The sequence below is a fragment of the Herpailurus yagouaroundi genome, unplaced genomic scaffold (genome assembly GCF_014898765.1).
Source record: "Herpailurus yagouaroundi ecotype Mexico unplaced genomic scaffold, PumYag 140, whole genome shotgun sequence".
NCBI lineage: Eukaryota > Metazoa > Chordata > Mammalia > Carnivora > Felidae > Herpailurus > Herpailurus yagouaroundi.
Window position 1 is genome coordinate 31,580,893 of NW_024412395.1, and position 16,047 is coordinate 31,596,939.

A 16,047-nucleotide genomic window follows, 5' to 3' on the forward strand; every position below is an offset into this window, starting at 1 on the left:
AGAAGGAGAAGGAGAAGGAGAAGGAGAAGGAGAAGGAGAAGGAGAAGAAGGAGAAGAAGGAGAAGAAGGAGAAGAAGGAGAAGAAGGAGAAGAAAGAAGGAAGGAAAGAAAATAGGCATCAAATGATCAGAAAGCTCAAAAACAGAAGTAGGGAGAATGAAAACCAGTTCAATCTAATGATCACAGACCACTAAAGAGATTTCATTAGGAAAAGCAAATTAATAAAATGAGCATGAAAAAGGACTGTTAAAAAAAAACAAAAAACAGGTTCAATAATCAGGGTTTGTCACTATTTGCCAAAACTGGGAGTCCAGAATAGCACAAAATTCATGCCTCTTTCCCATCTTCCACTAGCACTGGGAACTCTACTGGACCGGACTGACCCTTCCTTGCTCTCTCCATTCTTTCTCATCCTTCCTCCCTCTTTCCTTTATATTCTTCCTCACTGAACAGCTCTTTATTGCCAAACATTATACTGGACTATGGATAAAGAAGGGTCCCACCATCGTTGTACTGCAGCACATAGCGTAACACCTCGTACATAATAGCTGTTGACTAACTGTTGAATGAAACGTCAATAAACTCATAAATGATCAACAGGGGTCATAGTTAAAGGTACAGTGGATGGGAGACAAGTAGGTCATTTCTGTGAGAAACATAGACACAATGGAGTGGCCCCAGCAATGCAAGTTAGCTTGAGACACCATTGGGAATGCTACTACTTGGCACTTTTCCTTATACCCCACATTTTTCCCACTAAATTTTTGCTACTTTTCCCATTGCCTGATGATGTTTACCACACCCATGCCCATGGTTTGTGACTTTCAGCTAAATGAGTATATGCTTCATTGCAACACTTTCTATCCGTCTCAGCCCAAGCTGCAAATAGAGCTTATGCCTGAGTACATGATGCCTTTTAGCATAAGGCATTCTCCTGTGAAGAAAGCTCAAAAAATGTCCAGAGCTAACTTAATTATGTAAGTTTTTTAGGAATGTAGGTAAAGTAGTTATGTGTCTATTTACACTGTTTCATTCATTGATTAAGTTATGTGTACATATTTTAAACATCTAAAATATAAATCCTTTTATTTAAATTTTTTGAAGTAATTTTAATATTTTCATATGAATCTTAAGTCTTTTAATACAGACCTTTCCAGAGCATAACACCTTCACTTTCAGTTAAGTTGTTTGAGACACAGCATTTTTTTTTAATCTGTGGGTGATGCTGTCACTGGAAATTTTTATCACAAGCCACAAGTCCCACTTATATAACACTAGAATAATTATTTTCATTCATCTTTTAGTAAGTTTCATGAGTCCCACAGTATAATCACACATTATATATTAAATTGATTATAGAAAGGCTTGTATACCACAAGAAATAACACATTCTCCATTAGGAGTAAGTACTAAATCTTCTAAAAATTTATTTGCCATCTTTTCTTATTTAACAGATCCCTTAAGATGATCTCTTACAAGCTTTCCACCCTAGCCCTTATTGCTATTGTTTCAAGCCAGTATGTCTTCCCCAAGCAGCACCTTGTGACTTAATAAAGGAATTAACAGAGTACCCCGTAATGGATGGGAATTTGTAAATCTTAACTATAAAGCAACTCCCACTCTTATATGCAAGAACAGGGGGGTTGGGGGGGTAGGGAATCTCTTATATTTGGAAAGGTACTGTAGATTTCCTTTTAATTTTTTTCTTTAAAAAAATTTTCTTCTTCAGGCTAATAAAATGATTAGAAAAGTAAATCATAAGAATATTTACAATTAAAGAGTGAGAAAATGTAACTGGATTAACACACAACTTTCCAATTGTCAGAACCTAAGAGGTGATATATTTTTCTTGTGAGTAAGAAGGAGGTTATGTGTGTGTGTGATATGCCATGATTATGGGTCTATCTTTAATAATTAGAAAGTTACATGTGGTGAAGAGCAAGCAAGTTGATTTAACTAGAGTGAGTGGAGCAAGTCGGAAGAAGAAAAGATGAATTTGACATGTGATGTTCACGGCAGAGAACATCAAAGTGTTTTGGTACACGTAGCAGTTTATTCCATTTTTAAAAGTGTGCAGCTTCTCTGTTTTTCAATATTAAATATACAGTTTACACATTTACATATGTTTCAGGCTACATTATTGGAATTTTGAAGACATGAAAACATCAGATGAACCAACCTGCAACATCTTGGATTCAGATTGGAAGATGAAGAGAAAGTTTAAAGAATGTGGCCTCTAAAGGCGGGTAGTACCTGGAAATATTAACCGACTCACACTGTAAAAATGAGACCGGTTTCTAGACAATAGAGGTTATTTTAGTCTGACATCAAGGTTCAAGACAAAATGTTGAACTAAAAACTTTACACTCCTCCCCTCCCCCACTTCAGACAGGTACCAGCATTGGTGAATATGATTTTCCTTAGTCAGAAGCACTCATTTTTACCCATGTAGACCATCCTTAGGAATTAAATATTGGTTATTTAATGTAGATTATAATGGGAAACTGATTTTTTCCACAATGGCAGATTTCAAGGACTTGGTTCCAAACTGAGCCGAAGCTTCCCAATGCATTTTGTACAGTCTGGGAAAAACTGTGCTGCACTGGCCATTTTTGAAGGCCATCATGCCCTGTAATATAAGGATATCATCTTATTGCTGATATCTTTGGAAAGTCCCAAGCAGACACAGAAAATGAATGGAGGCAAGGACTGTGACGGAGGGGACAAAGATGGAGGTCTTCCAGCTATACAAGTTCCTGTGGGTTGGCAGCGTCGTGTGGATCAAAATGGAGTGCTTTATGTCAGGTGAGCCTTGTTATTATCCGTGTCACCTCCAAGTTTGCAATCCCCAAATTAAGGAGGTAGAATCTGTTCTTTTGAGGACCAAAATACCGTAACTGACAGCACCTCACATAAATTTGAATAAATGACCTTCCTGCTAGAAATATTTGAGCATTTTATTCTGTACTGTTTTGCAATGTAAATTGCCTTAGGTTACAAGAGAAAATTTTTATGCATTACCTGTGTTTATATAAGGTGTCATTCTGTTTATCTCTGTAACAAGGATAAGGAAAAATATGAAGATTTCTAAAAGAAACATATAAGCATCTTTACCACATTCATAGGAAAATGTAAAATACTGGAAATAAACCCAATATTTCTTGACTGTATTATTCTGTCCTTCATCATGCTTCCGCTGGCTTTTCTGATATAAGGTTGAGTGTTTTTATCTATAGACAGTTTCAATCATTAGTCTTCTTAATTCCTGATATTAACTAAAAATAATTTCCCTAATTTTTTCTGCACAGTTTTAAATCTATTCCATTGCATATAACAGTAAAAGAGAAAAAGTCATGATGGAGATGGCTGTTCATATCACAAGTTAAAATCATACAAATAAAATGCAAATGCCTGCTTTTTAAAATTTTGGTGGCATATATCTTGTGTACAGCAAGTTGAATGGAATAACTGAACTGTTGCCAAGAAGTTTCAGGGTTTTCTTAACTGATATACAATATTATATTAGTTTCATTAGTACAACATAGTGATTCGACATTTGTATACTTTATGAAATAGTCACCTCAATAAGTCTAGTTACCATCTATTATCATACAAATTGTTACACTGACTATTCCCTATGCTGTACATTACCTCCCTATGTCTAACATGTTTTATAACTGAAAGATCTATTTTGTCCATCCTCCCATTCATCTCCCTCTGGCAACCACCAGTTTGTTTTCTATATCAATGCGTCTGTTTCTGCTTTGTTTGGTTTGGTCATTTGTTTTGTTCTTCAGATTCTACATATAAATGAAGTCATATGGTATTTATCTTTCTCTGACATATTTCACTTAGATACTACCCTCTAGGATCAACCATGTTGTCACAAATGGCAAGATCTCATCCTTTTTTTTTATCACTGAGTAATATTCCCGTGTGTGTGTGTGTGTGTGTGTGTGTGTGTGTGTGTGTGCATGTAAAAATCTCCTTTGTCCATTCATCTATCTATGAACACTGAGGGTGCTTCCATATCTTGGCTATTGCAAATAAAACTGCAATGAACATAGGAGTGCATTTGTCTTTTTGAATTAGTGTTTTCATTTTCTTTGGTTAAATATCTAGAAGTGGTATGCATGGCCAATGCAGTGGAATTGCTAGATTGTATGGTATTTCTATTTTTAATTTTTTGAGGAAGCTCCATGCTTTTTTCCAAACTTGCTGCTCCAATTTACATTCTTACCAATGGTGTGCAACGGTTCCCTTTCTCCCATCCTCACCAATACTTGTTATTTCTTATCTTTTTAATCACAATCATTCTGACATGTGTGAGAGGATATTTCATTGTGGTTTTGATGTGCATTTCCCTGCTGGTTAGTGATATTGAGCATTTTTTCATACGCTTGTTGGCCATCTGTATGTCTTTGAAAAATGTCCAGTCAGGTCATCTGTACATTTTAAAATCTGAATGTTTGATTTTTTCATATTAAATTGTAGGAGTTCTTTATATGTTTTGGATGTTAATCCCTTATTGTATATACCCTTTGTGAATATCTTCTCTCATTCAGTAAGTTGCCATTTTGTTTGTGGATGGTTTACTTCACTGTGTAAAAAGCTTTTTAGTATGATATAGTCCCATTTGTTTATTTCTGCTTTTGCTGTCCTTGCCTGAGATGACTGATCCAAAAAAATATTGCTAAGATGTCAAAGAGGTTACTGCTTATGTTTTCTTCTAAGAGTTTTATAGTTTCAGGGCTTATATTCTAGTCTTCAATTTTGAGCTTATTTTTGTGTGTGGTATAAGAAAGTGGTACAGTTTCCTTGTTTTGCATGTAGCTGTTTAGTTTTCCCAGTAACGCTTATTGAAGAGATTGTCTTTTCCCCATTGTACACTCTTGCCTTCTTTGTTGTTCATTAATTGACCATATAACCATGGGTTTATGTCTGGTCTTTCTAATTTGTTCCATTGATCTCTGTGTCTGTTTTTGTGCTAGTTCTGGTACCATATTGTTTTTGATTACTATAGCTTTGTAGTTTAGTTTGAAATCAGGATTGTGATTACCTTCAGCTTTGTTCTTCTTTCTCAAGATTGATTTGGCTATTCAGGGTTTTTTCTCCTTTTTCATTTGTCACTTTATTCATTTGGATCCCCCCTTTTTTTTCTTGATGAGTCTAGCTAAGATTTTGTTTATCTTTTCAAAGGACCAGCGTTTAGTTTCATTGGTCTTTTCTATTTTTTTTTTTTATTTTTAGTCTCTATTTCATTTATTTCCACTCTGATGCTTATTATTTCCTTCCTTCTACTAATTTTGGGTTTTGTTTCTTCTTTTTCTAGTTCATCTAGGTTTAAATTCTTTTTTGGAATTTTTCTTGCATCTTGAAGGGCCTGTATCATTATAAACATTCCTCTTAACACTTCTTTTGCTGCCTCCCATAGGTTTTAGAATGTTGTGCTTATATATCTCAAAAGATTTAGAATTTTTCTTGTGTTTTGAAGCAGGCCTGTATCATCATAAACATCCCTTTTAACACTTCTTTTGCATCCGTAGGTTTTAGAATGTTGTGCTTATATATCTCAAAATATTTTTCGGTTTCTTCTTTGATTTCTTCATTGGCCATTGGTTGTTCAGTAGAATGTTGTTTAGTCTCCACGTATTTGTGGTTTTTCAATTTGTCTTCTTGTGATTGATTTCTAGTTTTATACTGTTGTGGTTTGAAAGGTGCTTGATATGATTTAAATTTGTTGAGACTTATTCTGCAGTCAAATACGATGTATCCTGAAGGATGCTCCATGTGCACTTGAGATGGAATGTTCTGTACGTATCTAATAAGTCCATCAGGTCTAGTGGGTCATTTAAGGCCAGTGTTTCCTTACTGATTTTCTGTCTGGATGATCTATCCTTTGATGTAAGTGGGGTGTTAAAGTCCCCTACTTTTATAGTATTACTGTCAGTTTCTCCCTTTGTGTCTGTTAATATTTGCTTTATATATTTAGGTGCTACTATGTTAGGTAAATAAATATTTACAAATGTTATGTCTTCTTGTTGAATTGATCCCTTTATCATTTTGTAAATTTCCTTTTTTGTCTCTTGTTGCAGCCTTTCTTATAAAGTCTATTTTGTGTGATATAAGTATTGCTACGCCAGTTTGTTTTTGTTTCCATTTGCATAGAATATCTTTTTTTATCCCTTCAATTTCAATCTGTGTGTGTGTTTAGATCTGAAGTAAGTCTCTCATAGGCAGCATATAGATGGGTCTTGTTTTGTTTCTTTTAATCCATTCAGCCACCCTATGTATTTTGATTGGAACACTTAGTCCATTTACACTTAAAGCATTTATTGATAAGTGTGTACTTATTGCTATTATGTTCATTGTTTTCTGGTTGTTTTTGTAGTTCTTCTGTTCCTTTCTTCTCTTCCTCTCTTCCTCTATGATTTGATGATGTTCTTTAGTTTTATGTTTGGATTCCTTTCTTTTTATTTTCTTGCGTATCTATTTTAGGTTTTTGGTCACCATGAGGTTCATATATAACATCCTATACATACAGAAATCTATATTAAGTTGGTGGTCGCTTAAGTTTGAAAGCATTCTAAAAGCATTACATGTTTGCATGTTTGCTCTTCTCCCCACATTTTATGTTTTTGATGTCATGTTTTGCATCTTTTTATTTTGTGCATCTTTTCATTATTGTAGATATAATTGATTTTACTACTTTTGTCTTTTAACCTTCATACTAGCTTTACAAGAGGTTGATCCACTACCTTTTCTATGTTTGCCTATACCAGTGGGATTTTTTTCTTTCATATATTTTCTTATTTCTAGTCATGGCCTTTTCCACTTTCCCTTTAATAGGTCTTTTTTTTTTTTTTAAGTTTAATTACTTATTTTGAGACAGAGAGAAAGAGAGAGAGAGAGAGAGAAGGGGACAGGGCCAAGAGAGAAAGAGAGAGAGAATCCCAAGCAGTCTCCATGCTGTCAGTACAGAGCCCAACACAGGGCTCTAACTCACCAACGTGAGATCAGACCTGAGCTGAAATCAAGAGTCAGACGCTTAACCTAGGGAACCACCCAGGCGCCCAGTTTAACAGTGCTTATAAAGCAAGTTTAGTTGTGATTAACTCCTTTACCTTTTGCTTGTCTGGGAAAATTTTTATCTTCCCCTTCAGTCCTGATTGATAACTTAGCTGGATAAAGGATCTTTGGTTGTAAGCTTTTTCCTTTCGCTACTTTGAATATATCATGTCACTACCTTCTGGCCTGAAAATTTTCTGCTGAAAATTCAGCTGATAGTCTTATGGGGATTCAGTTATATGTAACTAAATTGCTTTTCTCTGGCTTTTTTAAGGATTCTCTCTTTATCTTTAATTTTTGACGTTTTAATTATAATGTGTCTTGGTGTAGATCTCTAGATGCATCTTGTTTGGGACTCTTGTGCTTCCCAAACCTGGATGTCTGTTTCCTTCCCCAGGTCATGAACATCTTCAACTGTAATTTTTTCAAATAAGTTTTCTGACACTTTCATTTCTTCCTTCTACTAATGAAACCCCTATATGTAATGCGAATGTTAGTATGCTTGATGTTGTTTCAGGGATTTCTTAAACTTTTATTTATTTAAATTATTTTTTCTTTTTGTCATTCAGTTTAGGCAATTTCCATTACTCTGTCTTCTAGATTGCTGATCCATTCTTCTGTGACATCTATTCTGATCTTTATTCCCCCTAATGTATTTTTCAGTTCTGTTATGATATTCTTCAGCTCTGATTGGTACTTTCTTATATTTTCTCTCTCCTTGTTCAAGTTCTGTGTTCATCCATTGTTCTCACAAGTTCAGTAAGCATGTTTATAACCATTAACTTTGACCTCTTTATCAAATAGATTGTTTATCTCTATTTGTTTAGTTCTTTTTCTGAGGTTTTGTCTTGTTCTTTTGAACATATTTCTCTGTCTCCTCATTTTGCCTACCTCTCTGTGTTTATTTCTATGTATGAGGCATTTCAGCTATCTCCCGGTCTTGAAGGAGTGGTTTTATATATGAGATGTCCTATGGGGCCCAGAAGTGAAATCCTACCTGGCCACCAGAGCCATCTATAATTGTGTAGTTTCCCTATAATTGTGTAGTTTTTTTCCAGACATACTCTCTGTTAGTTTTCAAAGCCAGCTACTTGGGGGGCTTGTCCCTCTCATGTAGGATCTAAGGGTTGGACTGCCTGATATGGAGGCAACCCACATCAGCAAAATCTCTTGCTTTTAAGGGACAAATATCATACCTTTGAGATCCTTCTCAACCATGGAACTTCCTCCCTAGAGTTCTTTTCCTTATTGAGACTGTTTCTCTGCCTCTTCCATCCATTTCAGTGCTGCCCTCTGTTGTGGAGATTCTGTTCATCTAGTTTCTAGGTCTTCATGTTGTAGTTGTAGATTCATTATGTCCATGGGTGGAGCTGAGCTCAGGATCTTCCTACACTGCCATCTTGAACCTTGATCAAGTTTTAGTCTTATTATTAAACAAGTGGCACCTAAGTTACTTATTTTGTAGTTTATCAGTAAGTGTATGAAAGCTTATGATAACAAATCTTTCTTTGTGATATAATTAAAAAACTATTATAAACAGGCTTAGGACTTTTTAAAAGATATCACATTGTATCATTACATTAATGCTCTTTTTTTCAGTGTGATGATTTGTATCGCAGCTTCAGTGGAATTCTCCATTTGTGCAAAAATGTATTTATATGAATGAAGTATTTTGTATGATATGAATACAAACAATTTCATGCCTTAACAACTCAAAAGTCAGTTCAGATTCTATCTCAGGTGTGTTTGCTTTGTTTGAGGTGTTTGTTGAGGTAAACTTAATTACCTGTTGAAATTCTTTTGCACATAAGTATTTCTGCAATGGTATAGATGTGCTCTATGTTAATTGGAGTGAAGGTATAAGAAAGCAGAGAATGTGGAGCTCACCCCACAGTAGATAAGATGGACAAGGACATATGGGATAACTTTTTCCAAGTTTCCTATTGCCAATGCTATTAAAAACTACTAAAAATACTTTCTTATAAATATAGCAAGATTTCAATGTTGTTGTTTATATTTGTGGTTATTCTAGTCTGTAGGGAGCAAATATATATTCATCTTAGAGCAAATGACTCTAAAATCTTGATAATTTAATTTTTTTACTCCATCTTATAAAACTACATAAGAAAGATACATCAGCTTTTCAGACTGCTGAGAGCTGAGTGGAACCAAGTTAAGTCTGGGAATCTGTCATTTATCTTGTTCATTCATGATTTGCCAAGTGTAAGTAGACTTCATTATCTTTTAGTGTGAGTTCTCCAAATTCAAATCTATATACTGAGAATTATTGTGGAAGCAAACTTTGTCAGATAAGGTAAAACACCATCAAATAAATTAAGTCAGCATGGTTTTTTATTTGTTTGTATATATAACTGGTTAAATTAGTACTTAAACATGGATAGGAAGCTAGCCCTCCTTCTGTAGCTCCCTTCTCAATGTGCAGTTTGCTTGTGATTTTTAGGTAGTCTCCAGCTGCTCCTGCTTCAGGGTGGCATTGAGGCTGCACCTTAAATTTCCCACCTGCTCCCAATCTTTTGAGCTTTATCTGTGCCATAAGACTTGTAGCTATTTTTTATGTTAATTATTACTCACAAAAGTTAATTAAAGAGCTACAACTGAAGGAAAGAACTCAACTGACTGATTGAGAGGAAATGTTTTTAAGTGTCTAGAGTAGAGTACTCTAATAGAATTCAGGAATTCTTGTCTTCATGTTTAATTTTACCATTAGATTCCTCTAGGATTCAGTTCATACACTTTCTTTAACTGTAAAATGCTAGGCAGTTTCTTTTCACAAAATTCATGAATTCTTCACATGACAACTGAATGGTAATCTTGTTTTATCAACACTACCAGACTTTCAAAAGCATGAGATTGCCCCTACCGCTGGGGTGGAACTCAAGTCTGTAATATGGGAATTATTACTTTTTACGTATCATCTGAAAAAAAGTATTCGTCTAAACAAATGAATGTTTCAGTCAACAAAATTGAGGATTTTAAATGAGATTTTCTATGTGCATAAGTCACTTCTTTGACTGTCCATAAATAAAATATGAATTGCATTTTAAAACTGGTTTATGTATAAAAACAATTTTTTTAATTTATTGATCTTTGAGAGACAGAGAGAGATAGAGCATACGTGGGGGAGGAGCAGAGAGAGAGGGAGACACAGAGTCCGAAGCAGGCTCCAGGCTTCGAGCGGTCAACACAGAGCCTGAGGCGGGGCTTGAACTCACAAACCGTGAGATCATGACCTGAGCCGAAGTCAGACACCCAACCGACTGAGCCACCCAGGTGCCCCTTATTTATGTATAGATATGAAACTATTACCTGTGTTTTTATGCAAGCAGTCTGCCCCCAGTAGAGTAATGCTTTGTATACAACATGGAGAGTATTTTTTCTGGATAAATTTGATCAGAAGACTAAAGTGAAAGTTTTAGTAAATAGTCATAAATAAAAGCTATTCTTGAATGAAAAGTATATAATAGTTTTCAAAGCATAATATCTATTTAATACTATTAAAGTCAACATGTTAATACAGATTGCCCATTTTAAACTAACCCTCATTGTAAATACAAATCAAAAGACTTGTCCTACCATCTGAATTTGTACCTAACCTGTAGACTTGAACTTGATCAGTATTCACAGAAAATACTGACTTTTGTGACCCACAGAGCAGTAACATTGAGAGCATTACCCCCAATTACCAGCCAGAAGATGTACACAGCACCTTCTGACATCTAAAACCCTGTTTTCTTACAGAGTTCGTGATCTTTGTGAGTTCTGCATTGCTCCTCTTTCCTTGCCAAAATGGTTTGGTTCCCCAGTACAATTTGAGTTGGACCACACTTATCTATCTACAAAGAAACATTGCAGGGAAATGTTTGGGGATTGGGGAAAAAAAGAGAAATCTGTTTTTAACATTGGGACAGTTTGGTTCTAGATTCCAAGATTAAAAGGAAGAACTTGCTGGCCACAACTTTTGTAGACTTAATGACTTTCTGGTTTGACTTTCTGGTTTGACTTCCAACATGTTTCTAAATTTCAGTCTTTCCTCAAACAGCTTTAAAAGTAGATCTACTTTAAAATAATGATTACTTTCATGTAGTTTTCTTGTTCCTCTCTTGCCTGTTTCTGTACTTTCTTAAGGACAGCATTCTTTGCCATTCTTAGTCCACTCTTGGTTTTCAAAATACTTTCATTTAATTTTCTATGAAAATCTCTATTTTTCTGAGAAATAGTTTGGTTAGAAGAAAGACCGATAGTGTTAAAAGCTGTAATTTAGTAGATAACATAATATTGACAAAGAAAATGCTTTTCCTTAATAGGAAAATGTTATCTTTTGAAGGACAGTAAGACTTAAGTTATGCCTTTTTTCATATAATATGTGCAGTCAGAATTATTTCCTGATTTTTTTTTTTAACTTTTTTACAGTCCCAGTGGGTCTTTGTTATCTTGCTTGGAGCAGGTTAAAACATACCTGCTTACTGACGGAACATGCAAGTGTGGCTTGGAATGTCCTCTTATTCTTCCCAAGGTAACCATTTCACAACACATCTATTGGCCATTTTGTTTTTTGTTTTTTTAGGTGTTTCATATATTTTTCTCATCTGGCATTTCATTTGTGTATTACTTCTCTAATCATATATGCATTTTAAAGTCTTTATCTAATTAGATATCTTTTGCATGCACTCTGGAATGCTTAAAATTGTAGAAAATGGTTCAAGTCCCATTTTCAAAGGTGACAAACCTATATTCATATTAAATATTTCACCAAAATCTTTTTAGCACCTTTTCATTTGAGCTATACCCATGCCCATTATTTAATAGCGCAATATTTTCTTCCTTACTATAACTACTCAATCTGCAATATTATTTTTTGCATGAGTGTTGATAAATCTGCCACAAATACTTTTAAAATCGCAAAGCTGCCCCTCTGAGCCAAAAGTAAAACTGTTTTAGTCCTTTGCAAGGTAAAAAAAATACAGTTATTTTTAATGACAAAGTATTATTTTAGAGTAGAATAGAAACAGGACATTGTTCTCTGAATATCTATTATGTGCTAATTTTAGAACTAAAGATTAATAGACCACTTTTTGCTTTTATTTGTGTCACCTCATTCCACACACACATACCGCCACAAAGCATTGGAAACAGCCTATCAATATATACACAGCAAGTAAGATTTTTTAAAAATATAGTAATGGACTTTTTAAATCCATGAAAAAGTAATATTAATATAGTAATTAAATAAAGCCAAAGAAAATGTTAGCATGTAGAAATGTCAGCTTTTAGGGTTGTTGTTGTTTTCGTTTTTGTTTTTAACTATACCTCATCTGTTTTTGTACTGTTATAACATCAGGAAGTATCTAAAATTAAAAACATTATCAGGTATTATACCTTTCCATATACTTACCTTGGCTATCTTAGAATTAGGATAATTTGCATTATTTACTTTATCACTAAAAACCATGAGTCCAGCAGAAGTATTTATTATATTATATATAAAACTGTTTTTCTTAAATTTAAAAACTCAAGACACTTTTATTCAGATATATGCCCTAATCTATGCAAAACTTTTTTTTTTGATAAGATTTTTTTAATCTGATGTTTTTACAGACATATTCTAACAGAGACTGTGCTTTTTCCAGGTGTTTAATTTCGATCCTGGAGCTGCTGTGAAACAGAGAACCGCAGAAGATGTTAAAGCAGATGAAGATGTCACAAAGCTATGCATACATAAAAGAAAAATCATTGCAGTGGCCACACTTCATAAGAGCATGGAAGCCCCACATCCTTCTCTGGTGCTCACCAGTCCTGGGGGAGGAACAAGTATGTAATACGGTGAAGGGTTTAGAAATTTGCCTCTGCAACTTCTCTCCCAGAAGAGTCACTAGAAATCACTTTGCGAAGCATTTTCTGAGTCCCCTTTTAAAACATACACAGTGCTTCTAAAGTTGTCTGTGTTTTATCATTTTTTTTACAGATAGCAAATTAGTTCTGAAAAATTCCTACAAAGTTGTTTCCCCACATTTCCTATTTAAATCCTTGAGTTAACTGAGCAGAATAAACACCAATTAGCACATCCAAATGCTGTGCAAGTATGTAGAGCTGAGCTCACAAAATAGAAGGTGCCATCGGTTTTTAGGAAACAAAAGTCACCTTTTTGCTAGAGCTGGAATGGATGTGGTTTCAAGTCCTCCCCCACAAGTAGCAATATCATCCAGAGTGTTGTTTTTTCAGTCACTGAATAGCTATTTATTGAACACCTACTAAGAGAAGTCACTTTGTCAGGAACTTTTTATACCTCCACCAAACACACACACACACACACACACACACACACACACACACACACACGCTTTTATTTTTTTTTTAATTTAAAACGTGCAGAAAAATTACATAAACAGTTCACCAAGCACTCATATACCCTTTGCTCAGATTCAACAATTAACATTTTGTGGCAAAAGTTGCAATTATTCTGACAGTTCATCTCTAAAGATTTCAAAACACATAGATGTTCTCCTATATAAACCACAATCTAATTATCACATTCAAAAAATTTAACACTGATGATAATATTATTATCTAAAATGCAGTGTATATTCTAACTGCTCCAGTTGTCCTAATAATTTCTTACAGTTTTTTAAACCCAGGATGCAATCAAAGATTGTACAACTGCATTAACTTTTTACACTTCTTTAATCTACACCAATTTCCCAGTCTTTTGAAATCTATTTTTGAAGAGTCTGGGTCAGTTTTACAGGTGTTTCTCATTTCAGATATGCCTGATTGTTTCCAGATATTTATTCATACTCAGGTTAAACACAGTTTGGTAGAAATACTGCATAGGTAATGTTATGTCCTCATTAGAAGGCACATATGTCAGTTTATCCCATATTGATGACATTAAGTTCGAGTACTTGGATAAAGTTAGGTATATCCAATTTCTCTGTTGTTAAGGTAACTCTTCCCTTTATAACTAATATGTAGTTTGTGGAATTACACTTTGAGACTGAGGAACTTTTTTTTTGTATGGGTTAGGATATGAACTCCTTCCAAAATATTACAATATTTTGAATGATATTTCAAGATAAAATATGGCTGAGCACCAAAGCATTTGTTTATGAAGGCAAATTATACATTGTTCTGCAGAGTTCTGAAAATTAGGGATGATACGTATAACCTGCAGTGATCAGAGAAATCTTTAGCCCTGGAAAATGGTAAGATTTGGACATATGAGGGAAATAAGAAAATTCTTATTCAGGATGAGTGGTGCGTAATTAAGAGACGATGTGGAAACTAGTCTGACTTGAGTGGAAGATTAAACCTGCATAAGTAAGTTGGGACCAAGTTACTGACAGCTTTAGATACAAAGAGGAACAGTTGTGACATCATACAGGTAATTAAAGATTCACACTTAGAACTCAGGTGAAGAGAGTAGGAAGAGACAAATTTGGCAGTTATTAGCAGAGAGCTCTTCTTCAAGAACCCTCTAACCTTTGAACTTTAACAGGAATGATCAGAAAAAAATTGCTCCACAAAGGTATGTAAGAAAAAAAAATTAGGAAATTTTTTTTTCTCTTCATGAGCTACATTTTCTTAAACTAAAAGATATTGCAATAATTAAAAGACCTATTTAATAGTAATAAATTATTTGAAGTATACCATTATCTTGCCACCTTGATATAACTGTTCTCATTTTTGCATATCACCCTGCATATATCTGCTGCCGCTCTCATATCACATTATATCAATTTGACCTCTTTCTACAAAGTCTGCCTTGTTGCTTTTTTAATGACCCTAGTAGTATCTTTTTTTTTTTTTTTAATTTTTTTCAACGTTTTTTTTATTTATTTTTGGGACAGAGAGAGACAGAGCATGAACGGGGGAGGGGCAGAGAGAGAGGGAGACACAGAATCGGAAACAGGCTCCAGGCTCCGAGCCATCAGCCCAGAGCCTGACGCGGGGCTCGAACTCACGGACCGCGAGATCGTGGCCTGGCTGAAGTGGACGCTTAACCGACTGAGCCACCCAGGCGCCCCTGACCCTAGTAGTATCTTGATCTAGGTCCTTTGTCATACCCTATACATACAAATTTCATTATTGAAATTAAACGTAAATCTTTAACTAGTACAGGTATAAGAGGTGTATCTCCATCCGCTTTTAAAACGATATGCTTTATGTGGTGTCTGGGTGGCTCAGTCAGTTAAGCGTCCCACTCTTGATTTTGGCTCAGGTCATAATCACATGGTTGATGACACTGAGCCCCACATCGGACTCTGTTCTGGCAGCATGGAGCCTGCTTGGAATTCTCTCTCTTTCCCTCCTCTCTGCCTCACCCCTGCTTGCTCACTCTCTCTCTCTCTCTCTCTCTCTCTCAAAATAAATAAACATTTTTTTAAAAAACCTAAAACCTCTGCTTTTAAAAAATGATATGCTTTATTGGATTAGTTGCTATTCTTTCACTAGCTTCAGACATAGTGTTTATTTCAAATTCCTAATATTGAACTATATTATGGGGTTGGGATTTAAGTAATTAAAAGTTAAGAAGACTCATATAGTAGTTTACATCTCTCTTTATTTTGCATGCATAAGGGTATATTTGGTTTCTGTTTATTCTTTTGAAAGGTCTACTTGAGTGTACATGAAAACACTTGATGAGTGCCTAGCATTTCTATTTGCCAATTCTTATACTACTTAATTCCTAAACTTAACATAACATCAGCATGACTTTTGTTTGTTTATTCAGTATTCCTGTCATTTTAAAGATGGTAACTCTTTTTCCCCAGGTATGGAAGACATCCTTTCTAAACCACAGCTGTTTTCTAAATTCTGTTGGATATAAGGATGCCAACGTCTGTATATTGTATACACTGTACACTGTATAAACACCCAGAACAGACACAACTCAGTGGTTTTGTTACTAAAGAAGACACAGTTAATCATATAATAATGCTAGTGATGTTAATACAGACACCT

The 16,047-nt window shown here is 34.7% G+C and overlaps 1 protein-coding gene across 3 annotated transcripts in view; it reads left to right on the forward strand.

The window, feature by feature from the left end:
• MBD5 (methyl-CpG binding domain protein 5) overlaps positions 1 to 16,047 on the forward strand; it is a 145,337-nt gene that overhangs the window by 78,641 nt on the left and 50,649 nt on the right. For all 3 annotated transcript variants that reach the window (XM_040474994.1, XM_040474995.1, XM_040474996.1), the window contains 3 exons: positions 2,132 to 2,805; positions 11,500 to 11,602; positions 12,717 to 12,897. In XM_040474994.1, the coding sequence (XP_040330928.1) occupies positions 2,693 to 2,805; positions 11,500 to 11,602; positions 12,717 to 12,897 (397 nt within the window). In that variant the 5' untranslated portion in view covers positions 2,132 to 2,692. The remainder of the gene's footprint in view (positions 1 to 2,131; positions 2,806 to 11,499; positions 11,603 to 12,716; positions 12,898 to 16,047) is intronic.